This window comes from Trichosurus vulpecula, chromosome 8 (genome assembly GCF_011100635.1).
Source record: "Trichosurus vulpecula isolate mTriVul1 chromosome 8, mTriVul1.pri, whole genome shotgun sequence".
NCBI classification, from domain to species: Eukaryota; Metazoa; Chordata; class Mammalia; order Diprotodontia; family Phalangeridae; genus Trichosurus; species Trichosurus vulpecula.
The window spans coordinates 139408915-139427883 of record NC_050580.1 but is presented as its reverse complement, the minus strand read 5'-3'; the positions used below and the strand labels follow the sequence as shown (position 1 = coordinate 139427883).

The 18969-nt window shown below is 37.7% G+C and overlaps 1 protein-coding gene across 1 annotated transcript in view; it reads left to right on the top strand.

The window, feature by feature from the left end:
* The window catches only part of CHSY1 (chondroitin sulfate synthase 1), an 82944-nt gene extending 64579 nt beyond the window's left edge, over window positions 1–18365 (top strand). Inside the window, exon 3 of the mRNA XM_036735699.1 lies at window positions 11906–18365. Within this exon, the coding sequence (XP_036591594.1) occupies window positions 11906–13498 (1593 nt within the window). The 3' untranslated portion in view covers window positions 13499–18365. The remainder of the gene's footprint in view (window positions 1–11905) is intronic.
* The last annotated feature ends 604 nt before the right edge of the window (window positions 18366–18969 follow it).

The following is an 18969-nucleotide window of genomic DNA, read 5'->3' as shown; positions in this document are numbered from 1 at the left end:
TTTGTCCAGGTGACTCCCACTAACTGTGGGTGTGCCATAGGGCTCTATCCTGGGCCCTCTTCTCTTTTCCCTTTATACTATTTCACTTGAGTCAATTATCATCTCTATGCCTATTATTCTCAAATACACAGCCCTGACTTCTCTTGCATCTCCAACTGCTTATCAGACATCTCCAGCTGGAAGTCCTATAGACCCGTTAATGTGACCCAAACTGAACTCCTCTCTCCCCCAAACCCTTTCCTCTTCCTGACTGCCCTGTTACTTTTGAAGGTACCACCCTTCTTCCAGTTGCCCAGGCTCACAACCTGGGTGTCATCCTCAGCTCTTCACTCTCTTTCACCCTCCATGTTGCCTTCCCAGCATGCCCTCTTCTCTCCTCTGACACTGCCATTACCATAGTATAGGCTCTTATCACTTAACAGTTGGGCTATTGCGTAACTTGTTAGTTGGTCTGCCCACTCTAGTCTATCCTCCAGTCACTTGTTATGGTGAGTTTTCTGAAGCATAAGACTGGCCATCTCATCTCCCTACTTAATAAATTCCAGCTGGCTCCCTAACACCTGCAGGATCAAATGTCAAGTCACCTGTTTGGTGTTCAAAACTCTTCATAACCTGCCCCTCCTCCTCCCCCCTTTTTGGTCTTTTTATGCCTAGTTATACCTTCTGCTGGATCACATGCTCTGTGTTCCAGTGACTTGACCTTGCTGTTACTCAAGCAAAACCCTCCATCTCCCCACTGGGCATTTTCACTGGCTGCCCCCCATGCCTGGCATGCTCATGTTTCCCTTTTAACTTCCCAGACTTCCTTCAAGACCCAATTAAAATCCCACCTTCTACAGGAAGCCTTTCTTGATCCCCCTTAACTCCAGTGCCTTCCCTTTTATTGATCATTTCCAATTTATCCTGTGTATAGTTTGTATAGAGTTAGTGTTCATGTCATCTCATTAGACTCTGGGTTCCTTGAGATCAGGGACCATCTTTAACCTCTCTTTGTGTTCCCAACACTTAGCATAATGCCTGATATGCAGTAGCCACTTAATAAATGTTTATTGTCTGACTGACCATGCCAAAAAATAAAAAATGTCTGCAGCCAAGAAATCTTATCATGAGTGTATGTGTACTTATTAATTATTGGAAAGTGGGATCAAGCACAGAAGTTACGTAATTCTATTGGTACTCAGCAACCTAGCAGGTATTTTCACTCACCATTCTGTAGGAATACTTCAGCAACCTATAGTTTTATTGGTGTGCACAGATGCAGATTGCAATACTCCCATGACTTAGGTGGTTTGGTATAACTAACTTGATTTCTCTGTGCTGTGTCCATGCCAATCCAGTAAGCATCTTAACTGTACCACAAGCACCTACTTTGTGATAAAATCAGTCCCTTTCTTTGAGGAGCTTACTTTCTACTAGGGAAATTCAAGCAATAAAGAGCTAAGTACATACATGAAAATGTAGAGGGAGTTGCAGTACAGGTATATCTTGGAGATTTTGTAGGTTCAGTTCCAGACCACTGCAACAAAGTGACTGTCTCAAGAAAGCAAGTTGCACAAATTTTTTGGTTTCTTAGTGCATAAAAAGTTACGTTTATGTTTATACTACACACCTTATACTAGTAAGTGTGCAACAGTATTATATCTAAACAAACAATATATATACCTTAATTAAAACAAGTTTACTGCAAAAAAAAACCCCTGCTAACCATAATCTTTTTGCTGGTGGAAGATCTTGCTACAGTGTCGATGGCTGCTAACTGATCAAGGTAGTGGTTGCTGAAGGTTGGGGTGGCTGTGGCAATTTCTTAAAATAAGACAGCAATGGAGTTTGCCATATGGATTGACTCTTCCTTTCACTTGAACATGTAGAGGCCATTGTACAGTTATTAATTGGCCTGTTTTCAATATTGTTGCTTCTCAGGGAACAGCGAGGCTGGAGGAGAGGGAGAAAGATGGGGGAATGGCTGGTCAGTGGAGCAGTCATAACACACAACATTTGTTGATAAGTTCACCATCGTATATGAGTGCAGTTTGTGCTGCCTCAAAACAATTACAGTTGTAACATCAAAAATCACAAATTGTGATCACACATCACAATAACATATAATAACAATGAAAAAGTTTGACATATTGTGAGAATTACCAAAATGTGACACAGATGCAATGTCAGCACATGCTGCTGGGAAAATGGCACCAGTTGACTAGCTTGACTCAAGGTTGCCACAAACTTCCAATTTGTAAGAAACACAACATCTGTGAAGCACAATAAAACTAGATATGCTTATATTGAATAGGAGGTCCAGGAAAGGCATCTAGTTACCAAGATAAATAATGATGGAGTAGCAGCTATAACATAGGACCTCTCCCATAGGAGAGTGGGATAGAAGCTGAGCCTTTAGGGAAGCTAGGGATTTTAAGAGTTGAAGTCAAGACAGAATGCATTCTAGGTAAGGGTAAGGGCACCTCATGCAAAGGCACGAAGGAAGGAGATGAAATATAGAATTTGGATAACAATAAATAGTCTAGTTTGGCTAGAATGTATAGTATATAGAGGGGAGCAATATGGAAAGAAGCCTGAAAACACATGCTGGAGCCAGATGATGAAGGATTTTTAAATGCCAAACTATAATTCTATAATTTTTCTTGGAGGCAACAAGAAGTCACTAAAGATTTCTGAGTGGTTGGATGATGTGGTCAGGCCTGCGTTTTAGAAATGTTAATTTGGTGGCCGTGTAGAAAATGGTTTGGAAAAGGGAGAGATGGGAAGAAATAATTAGGAGACTATTACAACAGTTCAGGAGAGACATGATCTTGTATTGAAAGTCTGATATTGGATTGCAAGCTCTGTGAAAAGAGACAATATGACAGATGCAAGATTTGTTGCAAAGGTATAATCGATAAAACTTGGTATCCGATTACATAAGGGGAGAGAGGATTGGCGAAGGAGAGGGATGAGTCGAGGATGATTCAGAGGTTGTGAACCTAGGTAACTGGAAGAATGGGGTACCCTCAAAGGGCACCTCCTCCACAATCTTCTCACTAGCTGCTTCACCACTAAACATGTATCTCCTCCTCCCCCTCCACTTTTCCCTCTTCTTTTCTGGAAGTAAGAAGTGTGATTATATCAGCTCTGCTATTTTTCTTGCATGGGTTATGTCACTCTACTCCCCCTACTTGCAATCCCTGTGATTTTCTCCCCTTCCTGCCACAACTCCCTTATGTGTGTTGTTTCTAACCATTAGTATGTAAACTCCTTGATGGTAGGGTTTGTCTTTGCCTTTGGATTTGTATACTTCAGTGTTCAGCAAAGTGCTAGGCACATAGTAAGTGCTTAAGAAATTCTTTTTTCATTCAAGTTGAAGGAATAGTGCTTTTAAGAGATTAAGGTACAGTCTCTTTTGCATGAGATGCCTAAAGGACTTTCTGTCACAGGATGCCATGCCATACAACAATTGGTGATGTAGGACTGGACATGTCTTAAAAGAGAAATCAATGTTGGATGTATAGTCTTGGAAGTCACTTTTTAGAGATGATAATTGATAATTGAACCCTTGGAAGCTGATTAAATCACCAAGAAAGGATGCAGGAAAAAAAAAGAAGGGAGCCCAGGTCAGAGCTTTGAGAGACAATCCACAAATGAGAAGCAGAACATGGATGATGATCTAGCAACGAAGGCTGAGAAGGAATGGTAAAGCAAATAGAACAAGGAAGTGTCATGGACACATGAAAAGCAAGGGAGAAGAGACTGGCCAAAACTGTCAAATGATACAGAGAAGTCAAGATGGATGAGTACCAAGAAGAGGCAGCTGGATTTAGCAGTCAAGAGATTGTTGATAACCCAGAGCAGCTTCCAGTGAGTTGTGGTAGCAAGAGTTTTTCATTATTACTAATATTTGTTAACATTGTTAACAAATGCCTAGTTTTCAGGTTCTTTTTTTGATCATTGCTTGAAAAGACATGAATGAGGCACAGTGGTGAAATTCCTAATGACTGCTAGCTATTTCTGATCTTTTCTGTGAGGACTCTAATGGCCGTACTGAAACTGCTCCCCCAGAGCTGCCAGTGCTCTCTTAACCACCAGCTTGCATGACCTTGTCTCAGTCCTCTCTTCTTTCGCCCATCTGTTACATTTGAAACTGTTGATCCCCTTCTCTTCCTGGACACTTTATCTTCAGGTTTTTGTGACACTGTTCTATTGGTTTTCCTCCTGTCTGTCTGACTTCTCTGTTCAGTCTTCTTTGCTGGCTCATCACCCATCTCTCACCCCGCAAACTGTGGCTGAGCTCCCAGACTGTATAGGCCCTCTTCTTTTCTCCTTCTGCAGAGGGCATTTTAACTTTTTGTGTCATGGGCCTCTTTTGTAGTCTGATAAAGCCTGTGGATGCACCCCTTCTCAGGATGTTTTTACCTGCATAAAGGATTGTTGTTCAGTCATTTCGGTCGTGTCTGACTCTTTATGACCCCGTTTGGAGTTTTCTTGGTAAAGATACTGGAGTGGTTTGCCATTTCCTCCTCCAGCTCATTTTACACATGAGGGAACTGAGGCAGACAGGGTTAAGTGGCATGTCCAGGGTCACATAGGGAGTCAGGCCCGATTAGAACTCCCAGAGGTGAGTCTTCCTGACTTTGGGCCCAGAACTCTATCCACTGTACCAGCTAGCTGCATAAAGGATATAGAATCACAAAGGATTATAAAGGAAGCCACTTGTATTTTTTTTTTGAGGCAATTGGAGTTAAGTGACTTGCCTAAGGTCACACAGCTAGGAAGTGTCAAGTATCTGAGTTCAGATTTGAACTCAGGCACTCCTGACTCCAAGGCCAGTGCTCTATTCACTTCAACACCTAGCTGCCCCAGAAGCCACTTATGTTAAAATACTACAGTTACCAAAATGTTTTTTTAATAAGTCCACAGACCCCAGGTTAAGAACACTTGCTCTACATTCTGGGTCACTGTACTATTTTCCATGGGCTTAACTATCACCTCTATGCAGATAATTCAAACATGTACATATTCAGCCCCAGTGTCTTCCCCACCTTCATCACCAGTTGTCTAGTAGACATTTCAAACTGGATTTTCCACAGGCTTATTAAACTCAACATGTCCAAAATTGAATTCATCTTTCCTTCCAAACTCTTTCTTCCAAATTTATCTATTTCTAATGAAGTCACCACCATCCTTCCAGTCTCCCAGGTTCACAGCCTCCACTTTCTCCTGCCCTTCTCACTCTTCCTCACCATACAGACATATACGTGTGTGTGTTGGGGGGGGGTGGTATATGTTATATGTTATTAGACGTTATTCTCCTTCCAGCTCTCTCCAGTCCAGCCACACTGGCCTCTTCTCTGTTCCTCATCTCCCATCTCTGAGCCTTTGTGTTGTCCATCCTCCATACCTGGATCACACTCCCTCTTATGCATTGTCCATCCTCCATACCCGGGTTGCACTCCCTTTTACCTCTGTCTCAGAGAATATATTTCTTCTTTCAAAAAGGGAGTTCAAACATACTGTCTTCTGCCTGAAGTCTTTCCTGATCCCCCTAAATGCTAGTATTCTCCCCAAACTACCTTGTATTTAATTACTTTCCATATAGTAGCATTTATTAACTATCTCTATGTGTTTATATATTTGCTTGTTTCACCCGTTAGAAAGTAATCTCACTGCAGATAGGAATTATTTCATTCTTTGTATTTACATCGTCAGCACCTAGCAGAGTGCCTGGCATGTAGTAGGCACTTAAAAATACTTACTGATTGTTGACTGACACATGAGAGTCTCAGGAAGAACCTAGAAATCCTTACTAGGACTTATAAGGTCCTAGGCAAGACATTAGAGACACTGCTGCTAATTTGTAGGCCAGATTTTTAGGAAGAGAGAAGGGAAGCTGATAAGTGAATACCTGATTAAGAAAATGATGAGAATGGGATTTAGATTTCTCAACTACAGCTTAAAATGTAGAATGGCCATGGATTGAACAGATACTTTGAAGGATGTATAAATTTTCTAGAAGCTTGCAGCTCTGATTAAGAAGGCTATAAACTGAAAGGGGGAAAGGGAGAAAACAGCCTGCATCTAGTTACCAAGATAAATAATGATGGAGTAGCAGCTATAACATAGGAAGCTTAGTTGTAAAAAGACATCCGCAAGAGACCAAGAAAGAAGCAAGCAGTGCCCCTCATGACATACAGCTGCCTATTGTTATCAATGTGTAGAATCAAGTTAACAAGTAAGATAAATAAGAGCATCATGCAAGGGGGCAAATTTAACCTTTTAGCTATCAGTGAGACTTGGAATGATGCTCTGTCCAATCCAGCAAGCCCTAGGAAAGTAGATTGTCTTCAAAAGAGACAGAGTGGGGGAGGAAATAGCATTGCATATTAAGAAGATATATTGATGTGAAGAACTAGAGTAGCAAAACATGGTGGAGAACACCTGGGTAAAGGTCAGTGGAGGGAGAAGAAGATGCACTACTTATGTAGAACACCTAGAGAGGAGGAAATGACGCCCATTTCTGTAGTACTTGTCTACAACAGTCTGTAATGTGGGTATTTGATACTTCCATGTACCTATGATACTCGTCACTGTGCATCACTTTCCAATGGTGCAGAAGGTCCTGTGTGATTCCTGTCCAACCTTAGGTTTTTATTGAAACAAAAGACAATATATTTTGATTTGCCATTTTAGTGAGAGCTCTGCACTAGCTGGGCTTTGTTTACTAAAGAACTTATGTAAATTTCTGTGCTTGTAGGTGGGCTGCATTTTGGACAGCCCTGCCATAAATCATTCACAAGTAAGCACCCTCTAGGCTAGGGTTCTTTCTCTAGATCGCTTGGTATATTGCATAGATAACCAGGGTAACATGCTGACTATCTATCAGTTATGCTTCAGTCTCGCTTCATGACCGACCTCTCTCCTTTTCTGGTCATACCATTCCATGATGATAGCTTTTATGTTACTTCTCGTGAACAATTCTTCGTTGGTGCTTTGTTTCTTTTTGCCCTGTTGTTGACCGACAACTGCAATTCTTTAGAATGGATCAGATCTAATGGAACTAAATTTAATAAAGAGAATGTAGAGTCCTAACTTGGATTAAAAAAATTAAAGTACAAAACAGCATTTTTCTTGTCCAAAATCTGGGCCTTCTAGGAGACTGCAAACTCAGTGTAATTTATAGGTACAACATGATGATTTAAACAGTTAATGTGAAAGCAATACATGGAAGTTTGAGAGAGAAAGATATAGTATTGCTCCAAAACTTCTGACAACTTGGCTGATCCAGAAGTGGAACAGGCTCTCGTGTCAGCTACAGACACATTGCTGACATGATGGATAAAGTGCTAGACTTTGAGTCCAAAGCCCTGAGTTTTGTAAGACACTTACTATCTATGTGACCCTGGGCAAATCGCTTAATTTCTTAGCCTTAGTTTCTTTGTCAAATGGGTATAACAGCACCTGCCTCATAGGATTGTGATTATGTTCTACTCTTACAAGAAGTCTTTAAGTAAAGGCTGTTATAGAAGGATATTCCTGTGTAGGTTGAACAAGATGATCTCTGAGGTCCCTTCCAAATAAGATTATATGGTTCTCTTAAAGATTAAAGTTCATCTAAAAGTTCACCACTTAGTAAAAGCTTGAATTGTTAGCTTAAAAAAATCATCATTTTTGCTTTACATTTGTATAATACTGAGAACTTTTTCAAGGTGCCTTCAAATTGTTATTTTATCCTTCAAACAACTTTGTGAGGTAGAAAAATAAGTAACTACCTCTGTTTTATAATAATAGCTTATATTTATATAATACTTGATATTTATATAACACTTTTAAAAATATTTATTTTTAGTTTTCAGCATTCATTTCCACAAGATTTTGAGTTCCGAATTTTCTCTCCATCTCTCCCCTCCCCCCATCCCAAGATGGCATGCATTCTGATTACCCCTTCCCCCAGTGTGTCCTCCTTCTATCACCCTACCCCTTATCCCCTTCCCCCTTACTTCCTTATAGGGCAAGATAGATGTCTATACCCCATTGCCTGTATATCTTATTTCCCAGTTGCATGTAAAAACAATTTTTAACATTTGTTTTTAAAACTCTGAGTTCCACATTCTTTCCCTTCTTCCATCCTCATCCACCCTCATTGAGAAGACAAGCAATTCGATATAGGTTGTACATGTGTCCTTATGCAAAACACTTCCATAATAGTCATGTTGTGAAAGACTATATTTCCCACCATCCTATCCCGCCCCTCATTTATTCTGTTTTCTCCTTTAACCCTGTCCCTTTTCAAAAGTGTTTACTTCTGACTACCCCTCTCCCAATCTGCCTTCCCTTCTGTCATCACCGTCTCTTATCCCCTTCCCCTCTACTTTCCTGTAAGGTAAGATACTCAATTGAGTGTGTATGTTATTCCCTCCTTAAGCCATATCATTCCTTCATATTCAACTTACCCTGTGCCCTCTGTGTGTGTGTGTATACACGCACACACACAAATATTCCCTTCAACTACCCTAATACTGAGAAGTGTCTCTTTAACACTTTATTTTTGAAGTACTTTCTTTACAACTAAAAAAATTAGAGCCAAGAACAAAATACAAATATACTGATTTCTAGCCCAGTGTTCTTTCTACTAGTTATGCTGACATAAATGTTTTTTCATTGCTATAGTGAAAACCCAGTTATCTGAATACTATAAAAGCACCATGGTATAGTGGAAGCAATAATGAACTTGGAGTTAAGAGACCGATTTCAATTCCTGGTTCTGTCATTTACTGGTTTCATGATCCCAAGAAGCCGTGTAGAATAAACATATGTAGAATATATAGAATAAAGATTAAAAACCTGAATACCAAGGCTATTCAGGTCAAGTCAAATCAACAGGTATTTATAAAATGTTCCAGATGCTACCCTAAGTATTGGGATTACAAATTCAAGCAAAAAGGAGGACAGTCTCTGCCCTTAAGGAGCTTAAATTCTAGTGAGAAAACATTTACAAGAAGGGAGCTAAGAGTGGAGGAGGGGATGGAAAAGTTACCCATGTGGTGGCAGGATGGAAAAGCCTGGAGAGTCAGGAGTGGAAATTGGAGTGAAATAAAGGAGTGAACATGACTGAGCTGGACATTTTGCCAGACTAGAGCTTCAAGGGTGAATGGATCTTCTAGAGTGAGAAGGCTACAGGAGCTTGGAAGAGAATCCAGAGAGTCAACAGCAGACCGAGAGAAGAGTGTTGTAAGAAAACTATAAATATGACCTGCTAATGTTAGAGGACTGGGACTAGGCCCCAACTATCTTAATCTTTGTGTTAGGACCAGTCTTCTAAAACCTATTTACTTGGTTTTGCAGTTGCTTTCTAATCCTGTTGTACCAAAAGATTAGTTTCCCCTTTATTCACTGTCCTCACTGGTTAGTCTTAGAATCAGAAGACTTGTTTTCCAATGTTAGTTCCACCACCTACTGAGTGACAATGGGCAAGACATTTATTGATAAACTCTTTAAGTTTCTGCAAAATAGTGATACTTGTACTACCTCCCTCAGAGGGTTCTTATAAGGAAAACACTCTGTAAACTTTCATTAAGGCATTTAGAAATGGGAGCTATCATTCCTTTCTGTTGTCTCATGAGATCTTTGCTTTCTCTGTTATAGTTTTACTTCTGTTCAAGTCCAATTCTCTTTGTCATTCAGCTAAACATTTAAAGGAGAAATGAAAAAGGAGACTGAGGAGGTAGACATTGTTCCAGAGTAATTCTTCCTGTGCCAGAACATGATCTGAAACCTGGAATCTCGGAATTTCAGCCTCTTAGAAGGAGCTTCAGAGGCCATAGAATCCAAAACCTACCTAGCCAGTCAGTCATCTCAGCTGCAATATGCCCAAAGTAGTCGTGTTCTGATTTTATGATTTCCCCCGTATACTTTGCAAATATCTTCTTAACCATATGATACAGTGCCTGACATTCTGCTGGAGTCATTCATTCTGTCATTCTCATTTGTTAAATCCTGAATGAAACTTCTTTTAAAACAATTAATAAATAAGTGTGAACCTGAATTGAAGCAGTATTTCATTTAAGTGTTTCCTCTGTTTCAGAAGTAGTAGTAGCTAGAGGAAACCACTCTCTTGTATTTCTCTATTTCTCTCCACCCCCCCCCCCGCCCCAATTTAATTGGTACAGAATGAATGTTACAAATTATCCAGAAAAAAAAACTGACTGAATTTTCTAGCTCTGCACATTGCTCTTCTCAGGTATTGGCTTGCTTTTTCTTGTATTTGACTTTGTGACTCAGATGCTAGTTTTGGCAAAAAGAAAAACTACAAATTTCTGGCTCAAAGTTGCGGGTTTTGTGCCTTCTGTTGCTGTGGATAATTGAAAGTTAACTTGATTAGTGTTTGATTAGGAGATAGTATTCAGTACCTGATTGAATACCACATACCTTAAGTACTCATTATTGCACTAATCATTTGACTTTTCAGCAGGTAGATGCCAAATTATAGGTATTTTATTTCTTTGCCTAATATAATTAACTTGAACTAAATTTCATTTGGCTGTTATCCCATCAGGCTGCCAGAGTTCTAAGGAATTCTTAAAATTGTAGCATTAAGAGACAGGAGCAATTAGAGCTAAAATTTTATCCCTGGTTTCTTTTGAAATAATTCAACTTTAATAATTAAATTTTCAGCCTATGCTATAAATTGCATGAAAATGCATTTTTTTACAGCAAATTATTCTCCAGTATAATAGTTTTCAGATACAGACATTCTAACTAGGATACTTTAAACTTGTGTCTGAATCTCAAAAATACTCTTGAGGGAAGGGAACACAGAGGAGTATAAAAATCATAGTATAGTAATACCTATAATCAGGTCTCACTTGTTTTGCTAAGTTTGCTTTTGCTATTGAACATCTATTTTAAACTTTTCAGGATCAGTTATACTTACCTGTATAAATTAGCAATTTAATTTGTGACAATGCTTTTTATATTTTTGAATCTTTTTAAATGATTAGGTTTTTCTAAAGACTTTAAATATTTATAGTGTTTAGTTATTCAGCTTTACTGAGGAATAAAACGTAACTATTTAGTCTTTATTCTTTGAAGAGATTAGCTCCAAGTTTGTTTCCTAGTCTATTTTTTAAGAAGTACTTATAAGGATTCTGGCCTCATATTCTTTGTCTTTTAATATGTCCCTTATAGCATAAAAGTTGTTTCCTGCCACTTTGAAGAGCCTGCAGCTTCAATTTTAGGGGGATGGGGGTCTAAAAGGTTGTAGCTGCAATATGTGGGTTTCTCTGGAGGAGGGAATGGGGGTCTTTAAGATATTTCAAAATGTTACCAGATACCTGCCCCTCTCTCATCCTGGAGATTTTGCCAGATTTGCCAGATTACTGTAAGAGGCATAGTACGAGTTTTTGCTAACCCTACAATTTTGGGGGGATAGGGAAAGAAGACTAATAGCATCCTGCTATTTACGTCCTCAGTTTGAGAAGCATAGCCCTTGAGCCTCTTTAGCTAGTGATGAACATTGGTCTCAAGAATGCCAACTTAAGGATATCTCTGTGTTACGTCAGCAAGTACTCACTCACCTCCTTATAGAACACTCAGGAATAATTTTCTGGATATTCCACTGTTGACTATAATATGTTAATCACAAACTTCGGATACCAAGTATGCAAATTACTATTAACAATAATTATTTACAGCTCTTCCTTCATTAGCTTTCTGTTAATATTTCCCATAATCCTCTTACAGCTGGTCAAGTTATAACCAATGCCTTTTATGTATTATAATTTATTCAGAAAGATTTATTCTTCAGGATCTTTAGAGTGGGCTAACACGTAGATCGAGAATTGCTGAAGTAGATCAGAACTAAAAATTATATAATATTAAAATGATAACTTTGTTTATCTTTTTTTTTCAAAACTAGATGCAGCAGCTGTTTTATGAGAACTATGAACAGAACAAAAAGGGTTACATCCGAGATCTGCACAACAGCAAAATCCACCGAGCTATAACTTTACATCCCAACAAAAACCCTCCTTACCAATATAGACTTCACAGCTACATGTTGAGTCGCAAAATAGCTGAACTGCGTCACCGAACCATACAGCTTCACAGAGAAATTGTTTTAATGAGCAAATACAGTAACACAGAGATTCACAAAGAAGATCTCCAGTTGGGAATTCCACCTTCTTTTATGAGGTTTCAGCCACGCCAGCGTGAGGAGATTTTAGAATGGGAGTTTCTTACTGGAAAATACTTGTATTCAGCTACTGATGGCCAGCCCCCCAGGAGAGGGATGGACTCTTCTCAGAGGGAAGCTTTGGAAGACATTGTTATGCAGGTCATGGAAATGATCAATGCAAATGCTAAGACCAGGGGGCGAATTATTGATTTCAAGGAAATACAGTATGGTTATCGTAGAGTCAATCCTATGTATGGGGCTGAATATATTCTCGACCTTCTACTCCTGTACAAAAAACATAAAGGGAAAAAAATGACTGTTCCTGTGAGAAGGCACGCCTACTTACAGCAGACCTTCAGCAAGATCCAGTTTATGGAGCATGAAGAAATGGATGCCAAAGACTTGGCCAACAAAATTAACCAGGAATCTGGATCCTTATCTTTTCTCTCAAATTCCCTGAAGATGTTTGTTCCTTTTCAGCTTCCTGGGTCAAAAAATGAAAACAAAGAACCCAAAGATACAAAGATAAATATCTTGATTCCTTTGTCTGGACGATTTGACATGTTTGTGAGATTTATGGGGAATTTTGAAAAGACATGTCTCATTCCAAATCAAAGTGTCAAGCTTGTTGTCCTGCTTTTCAATTCTGACTCTAACCCTGACAAAGCAAAACAAGTAGAATTGATGAGAGATTATCATGTTAAATATCCTAAAGCTGATATGCAGATTTTGCCAGTTTCTGGAGAATTCTCAAGAGCTCTGGCTCTTGAAGTTGGATCTTCTCAGTTTAGTAATGAATCTTTGCTGTTCTTCTGTGATGTTGACCTGGTGTTTACTACAGAATTTCTACAGCGATGTCGAGCAAATACGGTTTTGGGCCAACAAATATATTTTCCAATCATCTTCAGCCAGTATGATCCAAAGATTGTTTATAGTGGGACAGTTCCCAGTGACAACCATTTTGCCTTTACTCAAAAAACTGGCTTCTGGAGAAACTATGGGTTTGGCATTACTTGTATTTATAAGGGAGATCTTGTTAGAGTAGGTGGCTTTGATGTTTCTATTCAAGGTTGGGGACTTGAGGATGTGGACCTTTTCAACAAAGTGGTTCAAGCTGGTTTGAAGACTTTTAGAAGCCAAGAAGTTGGAGTCGTCCATGTTCACCATCCTGTCTTTTGTGATCCTAATCTTGATCCCAAACAGTACAAAATGTGCTTAGGATCTAAAGCATCAACATATGGATCTACACAGCAGTTGGCTGAATTATGGCTAGAAAAAAATGACCCAAATTATGGGAAAAGCAGCAATAATAATGGCTCAGTGAGGACAGCCTGATGTCCAGCTCTGCTGGATAAGACTCATTTTTTAATTATCTAATTTATTTTTAAAAATTTTAATATGATAGGTCATTTTTGAAGTCCACACAAGGATCTATTTTAGAAGTGATTTTCTTACAAAGAACTCCTTAGAGACTGAGCTTTTTGAACAAAAATGTGATCAATATTTGCCTTTGAACACATCTTGTTGAACATTATGTAGCAATCCTGCATAATTGTGACTTGAAATAGAACTATGATGAACAAAAAATCTTTTTTTTAACCTTTCCATTCCAGACTTCTTTGCTATGGTTCTATAGTAGAGAACATGAACATTAATGCAAAGTATTATTGTAACAAAACACTGTACCTTTGGTAAATGTTCTGTTGTGACTGTTAACATTGCACAGATTCTACCTTTTTTCTTTTTCAAAAAGATTTTTATTTTTTAAAAAAGCCATTACATGTTCAAGTTTATAAAATAAGAAAGTATGACAGTAGTTGTGTCATTATCTTCAAAATTATTTTCAAAGGTTATTTCACCCAAATTATAATTTTGTTGTGATCTTGTAACTTTTGGGGAAGGGGAAGGGGGAAAAGCACAATATGTTATGTGGTTATTCATAGCAATTTGTTTGGCATTAAGTCCTAAATGGATTTGAATCATATTCCAAGGGGAATTTAGTATTTCTCCTTTCCTGGTCCTTTACTTTAAAGCTGAAAGGCAATATGTTAATATTTAGTCTGGCAAAGCAGAATTATTGTTGCAAATCTAAAGTATATAAGTAAACTTTTAAAAAATTCCCTCCCTGATGAGGACATTGGGGAAACAATATACAGTGTTCTGTATTTCTAACTGCATTCACTTTATCCCATTTGTGTTATGTTGAAGATGATTATTTCATTTTTTGAAAACTGCTTTATTTTTCTGTATCTGATATACCTTTTAATTTATTTAATAACCATGGTGTAGATTCCTGTCCTATTTTTGAATGCCTGTTAGTTATTAATATTTGTGTGTATTAGGAATTTTAAAAATCACTGTTAGTGTATGTCTTCTTTGCAGTAAACTGATCTCCAAAGAGTTCTTTTTGAAAAGTTTTTTTTTTCCTCCCACCTATAATTTGTAGTCTTTCCATTTTACAAATTAAGTGATTTTGGACATTTTTGGTGCTCATACATTAAAGGAAAACAAGTCAAACGGATCTGTATATGATTGCATCAGAAAACTTAAATTTGTTTTAAAATTACAGATTGAATGTGCCTTAATGAAAGGAAATCTTTTTTCATTTAGAGTTCAAACTGATAGAATTGCCATTTTAATATATTATTTGAGACCTACCTATGTGTAAATAGCTGGTTGCTCAGATGGAAAAATAAACTAGTGAATGATATTTTTTTTATTTTATTTTTTAGCACCATTTAGTCTCATTCCTAGTTTAAATGAAGAATGTTATGACATTTGGATAGGAGAAGGAGGGATAGCATACGTATTTTAAAGACTGACCAATGATAAAATGATTCTTTGAGCTATAGTTTTTCTGTGAAACTAATTTATAAGTACTTATCCATGCATTTATTCATGGAATGAACTCTCCCTTTGTCTTTTCCCCATACTATCTAGTTAACTGCGTTCTTGAGAGTTTTAGGATAGAGCTGTAGGATAAATTACATATTGTTGGCATATATAATCCAATAATAAAATAACATACACAGTGAGACCTTTGGTGCCAGGGCTGAGTAAACTTTTGTGGTAGAGTATTAAACTCCCAGAATAGGTATTTATAGCATAATTACTGTCAAGTCCCAAGATAATGATATTATACTTTCAATAGGAATTGCTATAATTCAATATAATTGACAGTCTTTTTTATGGCAAATTTTAGCCTTTCCAGGGGAAAGAACAGATTAAAAAAGCCCTTAACAAATAAAAAGAACCTGCTTATTGTTATTAATTCTGACAAAGTAGTTTAATTTCTCTCTTCCCTTCTTCTTCATAATAAATTGTAGAACTTAAAGAAAATGAGATTTTTTTTGGTAGGGTAGCTATATTTTTTCCTTTTTAAAATTGATTAAAATTTTCTGATCTTAAATTTTGCCAATCTAGGTAAGGATTGAGTCATGTTCACCTATTGATAACCTATGTTTGAGCTTACTAAAAATTTAGTCTTCCATAAGTGAAAATTACAAGATAAAATTCTCATATAAACAAAGTTTACTTCTCTTATACACATGATACTAAAGGTGGAACTTTAACATCAATTGCAGAATCAATTAATTTGGGGAGGATATACCTGAGTCTTGTTCCTGGCTTTAGAAATTGTTTCCTCCCAAAGTGGTCTCAAACTCAAATTGAAACAGGGACACTAACCCTTCTGCAGGCTACATGTTGACTTAGAAAACCACATAATAACATTATATCCTATTGTATTTTCATTTATTTTGTTAAATATTTCCCAATTACATTTTAATCTGGTTCAGCAGCTGGGGGGTGGTGCATTTAAAACTCCTGATCCAAAACATAAATGGTTTCGGGCCATTAAGGTAACTATTTAGGGACTTGCTATTGTCGTTATCAGATGTTATCCTCATCGTATATAAGAATTAGTGCTTTCTAATTTTACTGCCTCTCAAGATAGATTAGAATCCTTACAGAAGTCCCTCACCAGGACCTGAGGCTTTCCAAAACTCCATAGTAGTAGTTAGTCTCAGGCAATGTGGTTTTTCTCTTTCCAGTCTTGACCACAGTTCACCAACATCTCTGCCACAGGGTAGCATAGGAGGCCCTTACTTAGCACATCAGCCCTAAACCACTTCTCAGGTAGCTACCACAATGGGCTCCTTGTCATCTTCAACTCTGCAAAACTAATTGTAGAAGGCAACTAGGAGGACTTTTCTGAGCTTCGGGTTGCAAGCTGGGCCCTGTCACTTTCCCTTGTATCCTGACCAGCCCCTGTTATACGTCATCTTTTTAAAGAAAGTTAAGCAGTGATTTCTTTGAAGTGGTTTATGTGACGCTCTGTCTAGAATTGGGCACAGAATGAATTTCCCAAATGGCACAATGACAAGGTCCAACACTGCATTGGGAGTAAGGAGATTATGACCTTAAGCTAGTCTCTTCTCCTCTGTTCTTTTCAGTTTTCCTCATCTGTTAAATGGGACGATAACGAATCTTTCCAAGTCTTAAGCTCCTGTGTTCCTATGGAAATGTGGTAGGTTGTTTAGTAGTGCCATTGCTGCAGAACAGAAAATGGAATCATGTACAAATTCCAGGCAGACATTGGTAATCTATTATTTCCTGTGGAAGGGATCCCTTTTCAAGTAATCAAGTCTTTTCTCTTTTGCAGAGGGCCAAGATCAACACTTTAAACTCAGATCAAGAGTTAGTCACCCTAAATCTTAGCTGTCTAAATGTCATTGAGAATGTCTGGTTATCCTCCCATCTAACTATGAAAGCAGACAGTGGGCCCGTGGAAAATATGTTCCTTTACCTTAGTGTTTTAGAGAACAGTAACTGAAAAAACAAAGTCCAGGAGAAAAGATAATGAAACATACCTCTCTCCAGACCTGTGCCTTAGGAAACAGCTTTTTGAATGGCATACAGGGTGTCAGGGGTGTTAGGGAGTCCAACGATGGGAAAAGGAGAGAAGAGGAAAATTGCTAAATGTGCCTTGGGGCAGTATAAAATTTAAAACTAAGAAAAAAAATTAGATTGAAATAAAACAAATCTTTTCTTTCCCTGGATTAATCATATGTCTCACTTATCAGCCAAACTGACAAATTCTTTTCAAATACGTAAGCAGAGTCTATCTTAAGCCTCCTTCCTGCCCTGCCTTCTTACCACATCTCAACCAAATCTTCCAGTCCACATGGCCAAGACAGGACAATAACGCACAGAAATGCTATTTCTCTCTCAATAGCAGATAAGGAAGTAGGGATATTTATAGTAAAGTATTTTCATCTTAAGTAGGATGTTTCTCAACTTTATACCCCTAATTTTATTGTGGCATTTATCTGATCTCACTTTTTTTTCTCATGTTACTGTACACATTCACATATATGATGTGATGCACATCATTTTCCCCCTTAATCTTGAGTTCTTGATGAGATTATACAAACATATTGGTCTTTTTTTCCTCTATGCAGCCAACCCTTTTCATCTCCATGAATATATGTGTGTCCAGTAAAGGAAATGGGTTTTAAGAGTCTTTCACCTTCCCATCGTAAAAACTATTTCTGCTGAGGATGTTTTTGAGGACTGAACTGATGTTTCCAAACTTATCCCTGAAGTTTGGATCCCATCACTTATGAAACAAGGATTCCACCCGCCATGGAACCTGGAGGACCAAAGCCCTAAATCTTATTGGTACTGCATTTTGACAAGGCTGATTACTAATAGCTAGGTGTCATGATGTTGAGAATTTATGCAGATTCAGACTACTAATAAGATGCCCTTACAGACTTTTTTTTTTGGCCTAACTGGAAATGTAATGCATTCTCTTAGCTTCATTAAATATAGTCCTGGGGAATCAAACTATATTACTGTTATAAATTGATAACTGGCATCACAGATTGGTAAAGTAGGTTATATGCTAAAATTCTGGAAGTCTCTTTATGTGATGACACCAAGTGGATTGTATTTTCTTTACTCCAAGAAATTACCTGCTTTGCTTCCCTCAGTTTTTAGTGCCCACAAAAAAAGCTTCCTCTTTGCTGGAGTTAAAAATGTTGCTTAAACAAAATCTACTTAGTCTGAAATATTTTTTTATTGACGTAACCTCACATTGCTATGTAGTAAATTAGATTAAATCAATTAAATCATTTTGCATGACTAGCAGTAGAAAAGTGCTTCACTGTGTGGCCACTCTGTTAATGGCTTAATTTTTTGAAAGGATTGTTTGATATTTGTTGGGGGTAAGGGTGGGTGGGATTTTTCATTATCTGTATGATAAATGAAAGTACACATTCAAAGCAAATTAGGGGTTTGCATGTAATTAATGCAATAAAACAATATAAACATCTGTTATTTGGTATTAAAAGTATTACATTAAATTGAAAGTTAATTATTGCAATTGTCAGGTTCATCATTTCCTAACTTAATCCCCCAAATTTTTGGTTTTAACATTTTAGCTATTCCTCCTTTAAAATGGTGTGTCAATAATCAGCTCCTTTTTTGTTCCAAACTTGTGATTTTATCTGTGTAGGAACTCCCTACTCCAATGCAGATGGCCAGCTCTTTGTAACTTAAGTCTTAAGAGAGTTGCCTGGAAGCACTGAGAGGTTGTGACGTCCCATGGTCACATACTTTCTCAAGGACAGTTCTCGGATCTTACTCTAAAATCTGCCTTCTTAGTTCACTATTTCATGCTACCTCTCACACACCATTTGTTATTCCTAACTGACATAAATAAGTAAATGGGAGAGAAATTTGACCATATTATTTAGTACTAAAAATTTGTCAAACTCTGGAATATTTAAAATGGAATTAAT